A 7,430-nucleotide genomic window follows, 5' to 3' on the forward strand; every position below is an offset into this window, starting at 1 on the left:
TCCCACCTCAGCCTCCTGAGTAGCTGAGACTGTAGGCATGTGCCAGGCACACCTAGCTAATTTTTTTGTATGTTTTGTAGAGATGGGGTCTTGCTATGTTACCCAGGCTGGTCTTGACCTCCTGGACTCAAAAAATCCACCTGCATCGGCCTCCTGAAGTGCTGGGGTTATAGGTATGAGCCACTGTGTCCGGCTCAATTTGGGGCGATTTTCTAAAACGCGCTGCTCATTCATATTTTTAATTCTTTGACGACAAATGTCTACTAGTTGCGTAATTTTAAATAAATAAAGTAGAAGAGGAGCCTTAAAAAATAAAAGCTTTGAGTGTAGTATTGGAAGACAGCCCAGGCAACCTACTGGCCGACCCCCTCAAGGGGAGAATCGTATCTGTGATTAAGGACAAATGAGACATTCAATATTAGACAATGAATACTAAAGCACCAGAATTCCTTTAAAAGTGGAACATTGTTGCTTTCTCAAACACACTGGCCTAGCTTCTAGCCCCCTTCCACAATTTTCATGTTCTTCATGATACAATAAAGCTCTTCTGGTAAAGCCCAGTCTTCCTTGCGCAGCTGCCCTGGCAGGGGTCTTGAGGAACCCCAGATGAGGCTTGAGAAATCAGGATCTGTATTGAAATTTATCTTAGGGGGGGCTTATCCAAAATTAGACAAGAGTAGGACATTTTCAATACAGCTCTCCCCCTTTTTCAATCAAGCCACCAAATCCTTCAAGATCATTGTTTTTTCTGAAAAGTCCCTGTCTTGCTTTATTGCAATCATGTTTGTGTTTTCTTTCCAGTGTGTTGGCTCTACACTTTTTATTTTGTGCACAAGTTCCCCCCCCCCTTTTTTTTTGAAACAGGGTCTTGCTCTGTCACCCAGGCTGGAATGTAGTAGCACCATCACAGCTCACTGAAGTCTCAACCTCCTTGGTTCAAGCGATCCTCCCACCTCAGCCTCCTCAGTAGCTGGGACCACAGGCACATGCCACATGCCTGGCTAATTTTTATATTTTTAGTAGAGACAAGGTTTCGCCATGTTACCCAGGCTGGTCATGAACTCCTAGGCTCAAGTGATCTGCCCACCTCAGCCTCCAAAAGTGCTGGGATTACAGGGGCAAGCCATCCTACCTGGCCCAAGTCAATTTTGACTGAACTTTCTTTGTGGAGTTTGCTGATCATTGGGCAATAACGGATTTTCTATCCATTTGTCTAAGGACTCCAAGGAGGTGAGAGGCAGGCAATTTCCTGGAGTCTTTTCTCGTTCGCTGTCTGAGTCAGTCCCCAGGGTCCCTGCCTCCTGCCTCCCTGTGGCCCTCCTTACCAGCAACTAGTCACAGCTCTCCTACAGAAAGAACCCAGAAGCCCTGCTGGTAACAAGGTGACCTGTGGTGCTTCTTGGCACTGGGTGCAGGGACGAATGGAGAGAGAGCTCCAGCCCAAACAGGAAAGGGAGTTCTCCCATCTAGAACATTGCTGCTTTTCACTCCCCACCTACCCCTTTCACACACTGAATCTATACCAAACAAGGAACTCATATCTGGATTCTGAATCCAACTTTATAAACCAAACTAGACAGAAATCTTTGGGAGTGAAAATGTTAAGTGCACTTTACTCATTAAATTTCCTTAGGAGAAGTGTCTAGAATGTATCATGTAGGAAAGTGGAGACTGAAGCAAGTATGATGAATAAACTGGGCATGTGTCACAATTGATCTTCAAGTAGCTGAGTTTGCCCAAGGGAAATTTGTATAAAGAGCTATGGAGTCCTGACCAGCTCCTTACCTCTTGCAGATCTCCAGCACCCTGTCGGTGGCACTACTGAGAGACGAGGTGCCAGGGTGGTTCCCGAAAGTGCCTGAGCCCCAACTTATGAGCAAGGAGCTCATCATGCTGACAGAGTGAGTAGGCCCAAGAAGAGCAGGAGCAGGGTTCCCACCAAGCTAACTGGTGTAGCTGGCTTCCAAGCACACATACCACCCTTCCTGGCTCCCCCAGCCTTATTGTCCAGAGAGGCAAAGGGACCTACCCTGGGACACGCAGCAATGCCAGATGTCTGCCTCCAGCTAGGATAGGGATAGATTTGCAGTTGTATTCACATCCCTGCAATCTCTGACTTTGCCCCTTTTTCTTTCCCAACAGGGTCATGGAGGTCTGGCATGGCTTAGTGATTGCAGTGGTGTCCCTCTTGCTACAGGCCTGCCTCCTTATCGTCATCAACTACCTGCTCAGCAGGCAAATCGGTAACTGGCTCAGCATCCTCTTCCCTCCTAGTCACTCTCAGAGACCATTCTTGAGCCTCCAGCAGGACAAGACCCCTTTGGAGTTCCCAAATGTCACTCAAAAACCTACCAGAGGACCCACCAGCCAAATCCTTCCCCCTCCGCACCTCCCGCCCCACCCCATAACTGTAACTGGGTAATCCCCACTCTGACCTCACCTTTTAACCAACTATTTCTGGCTGGAAGTGACCATCCACATCTTTCCACTACCCAGACCTTCTGCCTAGACACAGCTTTTGCAATGCCTACGAGGAAGTGCTCGTGTAACCTGGGTCTAATTAATTTTCTTCATCACTGCCAAATGACTGAACATGAAGAAATGGCCTTGAATTACAACAGAAGGGAATATGGCTAGACTTAGAGATTAAATTCTTGAACTGATATACAATAGAAGGTAGTGAAGCTCGGTCCTGGAAAGGCATTTCAATTAGGGAAAATAAGGCAAGATGCTGCTGCTTTGGTTGTGCTAAGAGAAAGGACCAGGCAAGATGATGTTTTGAGGGTCTCTCTAGTTAAGTTGAGCTTCATTCATCCGTTTGTTCATTCATTCATTCAACAGATATTTCTTGAGGATCTAAGACACTCTCTGGGCCTAGGTTATACAACAGGGAACAAAACAAAAATTCCTACCCTCGGAGTCTTTCATTCCATGTGACAACAAACAAGATAAACAAGTAAAACATGTATATGCTAGATTATGGTAAGTGCCAGGGAGGAAAAATGGAGCAAGGGAGTAGATATAGCTTGGTGGATGGTTGGCATCACCGAGAGGCTAACCTTTGAGTATAAACTTGCAGGGAGTGAGGCGTGAGCTCTACCTGCAAAGGCCTGAAGGAGGAACGTTTTAGGCACACAGTAGCAAGAGCAAAGATGCCGGGCAGCTGGAGCAGGCAGAGAGAAGCAGGAGAAAGCCAGAGGGGAGGGAGGAGTGAGCCCTCTGAGGCTGGGACTTGGCTTTTTCCAAGTGAGGTGCAGAACCACAGCAGGGTTTTGAGCACAGCAGTGCTGAGGTTTGAAGGGATCTTTCTGAAAGGTTTGCTTTATTGAGGGCAGTGTTCAGAAGGCACCGGTTCAAGAGCCGATGTGCCCAACCCAGGCAGCTTCCACTTTTTTTTTTTTTTTGAGATGGAGTCTCACTCTGTCCCCCAGGCTTGAGTGCAGTGGCACAATCTCGGCTCACTGCAACCTCTGCCTCTCGGGTTCAAGTGATTCTCTTGCCTTAGCCTCCCTAGTAGCTGGTATTACAGGCACACATCATCATGCCCAGCTAATTTTGTATTTTTAGTAGAGATGGGGTTTCCATGTTGACCAGGCTGGTCTTGAACTTCTGATCTCAAGTAATCCACCCACCTCAGCCTCCCAAATTGCTGGGATTATAGGCATGAGCTATTGTGCCTGGCCACCTTCCACTTTTGATCCCTCCCTTCTCCCTTCTAGTCCACCAGAGTGAACAGATACTGAAAGCGGCCAGGCTCCAGGTCCCCAGGCCCAGCCCTGCCCACCATCATCCACCTGCTGCCAAAGAGATGAAGGAGACTCAGACAGAAAGAGACATTCCAATGTCTGATCCCCTTTACAGGAGTGAGTAAGGGGTTGAGGGGAGAACTTGTCTCGGTGCTTACTTTGCTCTGTCTGGACACCCAGGACCTCCCTGCAGCAACCCTGCAGGCCCAAACCTCTAGGCTGAGGATTCCTCACACCCACATCAGGACAGCCTTGCCAGCCTACTTCTTTCAGAAAGCTGTTTTATTCTACTTCGTGGGGGAGTTCCTGCTGAGTTTGTGTGGGTCTAAGTTCTTCTCCGGGTTTAATCGTGTGCAAATGATTGCAGGGGGCTTGGGAAATGTCCCTACTGTTCTCTTTGTAAAGCTATGGCATCTTTTCTTCGGAATGATCAGCTAATAGTGGAGTTAGAATTTCACCCACCTCTGCTTGCCTCCACCATGGCTGCTGCTATGTCAGTGTTATTGACTGGCTCCTTAGTTGGCTCCTCCACAGTTCCTAGAGGGACCCTTCTTCATGGTCTTAGATCTGCATGGGTATCTGAGTGTGTAAATGCGAATCTTGATGCTGGTTCAAATCTATATCACTCTCCTGCAAGTGACCCAATAGGTTACGATTCACAGTGGAAATGACTGCTTTGGCAACAAGGCAACTCCTGGATGGGGGCTCACTCACCAGAGATTGCACTTCTTCCACTGGTTTATCTCTTGATTGGTTTGAATTTGCTCTCTCCTGATTTTATCTTTTCAGTTGAGACATGGCCTCAGTACCTGCCTGTGGGGACCTGAAGGTGCTGCTTATATGCATGTTTCAGCAGAACTGGAGAGGCACTGGCCTTACCCTAACCCCTGGCCCCAAAGCTTCACCAGAGCCTGGCTAGAATCAGGGATTGTTTAGCTGGCAGGGACCTCAGAGACCCTTGCTCAACCCTCTTGTCTTAGGGGGGACGAAAACCAGGGCACAAAAAGAGATGTGATCTGCCTAGATTTAGTGACAGCTTTCGACTAGAAGGTGTAACTTCTGAGGCCAAGGCTGTTTGTATTGGGCCACATTGTCCCAGCATGTTCCTCCTGACTTTTCTTTCTAGAAGACAGCCCTTTCCAAGCACAGTCAACCTAGCGTATTTTTTAAAATTAGTTTTAGATGGAGTTGAACGAAGCGGCAGTGCCTGGCCTCTTGGACATGTCCCTGCCTGTTTTTGGAGACTTTCTCTTCCCCAACTCTTGCCCTATTCTGTTTCTCCTTCTTCCTCTTTTGGGGTCTCTGTATCTCTCTTTCCTACCCCACTTTGTGTTGCTGGCTCTGCCTCCGTCTTTATCTGATAATAAGCCAATTCTCCCTTCCATTGTCTCTATCCTCTCTTAACACCCTCTGGCTTGCTTTGGAAGAGGAACCGTTTCTATTTCTCCCCAGAGGGCAACGACACATCCTCAGATAGCTCGGACAGCTCCTGCAGTTCGCCTCCCGCCTGCCAGGTAATGGATGTGTCCATTGATCTCAGACCAACATATGCCATCTGGGGGTTCCTGCTGCGAAACGCTGAAAACTCAGGTTACCCCAGCTATGGAGTGGGAGCAAGAAAAGAGGGGTTCTTGAGTCATTACAGCATCTTCAGGTGCGGGGAGTCAGGCTTCCACCCATAACCCATATCAGCATGGATCACCCAAACAAAGTGGGTCTGAACAGATATAAAAATGAAAGTGCTGATGGGAAACCCTCTCCCCAGGCCCCAGTCATTGGGCTAAAGTCTGCTGTGAGTCCTGATCTCACTTGAATTGAGTCTCAGCATCTTCCTGTTGCCTCCACCTGCTCGTCTGTAATCCCATTCCCTGCAGACAGGTGGAACAAAGTCACTGGTACTCTTCCTCACTGCCCTGGACTGCTCTCAGACACAGCTACTTGGACCCAGATCTTCCCCACCAAGCCATGGGCAAACCTCTTTGAGTAAGAGTTCAGTCCTGGGGTCTTATATCCTCCAAACGTGGTAGGGATCTTGACCCACATATCTCTGCTTTTCTCCTAAGGACACTGAGGATGTGGATTACACACAAGTCATCTTTTCGGCCCCTGAAGAACTAAAAAATGACTCCGCCCTGGACTATGAGAACATAAAGGAAATCACAGATTATGTCAATGTCAATCCAGAAAGCCACAATCCCAATTTCTGGTATTTTGTCAACCCTGCTCTGTCTGAGCCAGCGGAATACAATCAAGTGACCATATAAATTCCAGATATTTTTAATGGGGTCCAGTTCTCTATAGATTCTTACATTTAATTTGTAGGGAAATGCCATTTTTCCCCCTTAAACAAGGCATAGAGCTCACAAGTCTATGGAAACAGGCCAAAAAGAATGTGGAGAAGAAAACTGACAAACACACAGAGGTCCTCAAGACCCATGGACTCCTTGTCTGTACCCAATAAAGGCTGTTTATTCCTCAAAAACGAAAACAAGACTTGGGTGTGAAAACAGGCCTATGCCCCGGCAAGAAAGATTCAGATCAGATGTTAGGAAGAACTTTCAGGTAAAGTATGAGAACCATGGAGTCCATTAGCAGAGACAGTGGTAAAGTCTCTCCCCAGGGAAAATTTTAAAAAGGTTTAATCAGCTGTTGTAGAGTTCTATTTGGCAATCTCATGGTTAAATGACTTCTCTTTGAGCTCTTTAATTATTGGCAATAAACAACTTCTTTAAAAGTTTTAAATAAAATAGCAACCACCACCAGTTCTTCTTTTCCTGTTGCCTAACCCTGCAGTTTTCCTCGTTTTCAGTGACGTGTTCTGCTGAGTAATCCTCCTCAGCCCTCAGAACTTTAAATAGTGCATTTACAAAGCCCACCATCCATCAACCTTTGAATCTGCTGTTTCTTATAAGCCAAAGATGACAAATGGAATTCTGGTAAATATCAACCAACATCATAATCTCTTATTCCAAGAAAAATCTCCCAAAGCTCAATCTAATACAATTTAAGATTCATTCCTGGTTTTTTTTAAAAAAAAAAAAAAACGAGTAGGAATACAGGGACACTCCCTAACTCAATTAAGAATGATTTATCTCAAATCAGGAGATTACATGATATTTAACTGTAAGCTCCTAGACACAGTCCTATTAAGTCAGAAACAAAGTAAGAATGTCCACAAGCCTGCCATTTCCTTTGTTAGCTAACATTGTTCTAGACGTTCTAATCAGTGTGATAAAACAGTTAATAAAATCAAGAACTATGAAAAATTGGAGCCAGGCATGGTGGTGCATGCCTGTAATCCCAGCACTTTGGGAGGCTGAAGCAGGTAGATCACTTGAAGTCAGGAGTTTGAGACCAAACTGGCCAACATGGTGAAACCCGTCTCTACTAAAAATACAAAACTTTGCCGGGCTTGCTGGCGGGCACCTGTAATCCCACCTACTCGGGAGGCTGAGGCAGAAGAATCACTTGAACCCGGGAGTTGGAGGCTTCAGTGAGCCAAGATCGTGGCACTGCACTCCAGCCTGGGTGACAGAGCGAGACACTGTCTCAAAAAAAACCGGGTCACATCTACTGTCTCCTACCCTCAAAAAAAAAAAAAAAAAGTACAGCCTGGCCAATATGGCGAAGCCCCGTCTGTACTAAAAATACAAAAATTATCCGGGCTTGCTGGCGGGCACCTGT

The 7,430-nt window shown here is 46.6% G+C and overlaps 1 protein-coding gene across 1 annotated transcript in view; it reads left to right on the forward strand.

The window, feature by feature from the left end:
- Positions 1-6,518, forward strand: part of LOC105508502 (chromosome unknown open reading frame, human C1orf186) — a 23,970-nt gene extending 17,452 nt beyond the window's left edge. The window contains exons 2-6 of the mRNA XM_011937362.1: positions 1,795-1,901; positions 2,143-2,243; positions 3,720-3,863; positions 5,199-5,260; positions 5,810-6,518. Coding sequence (XP_011792752.1) covers positions 1,873-1,901; positions 2,143-2,243; positions 3,720-3,863; positions 5,199-5,260; positions 5,810-6,010 — 537 coding nt within the window. The 5' untranslated portion in view covers positions 1,795-1,872 and the 3' untranslated portion in view covers positions 6,011-6,518. The remainder of the gene's footprint in view (positions 1-1,794; positions 1,902-2,142; positions 2,244-3,719; positions 3,864-5,198; positions 5,261-5,809) is intronic.
- Positions 6,519-7,430: the final 912 nt, after the last annotated feature.

The sequence above is a fragment of the Colobus angolensis genome, unplaced genomic scaffold, assembly GCF_000951035.1.
Source record: "Colobus angolensis palliatus isolate OR3802 unplaced genomic scaffold, Cang.pa_1.0 Scaffold100, whole genome shotgun sequence".
Taxonomy (NCBI): Eukaryota; Metazoa; Chordata; class Mammalia; order Primates; family Cercopithecidae; genus Colobus; species Colobus angolensis.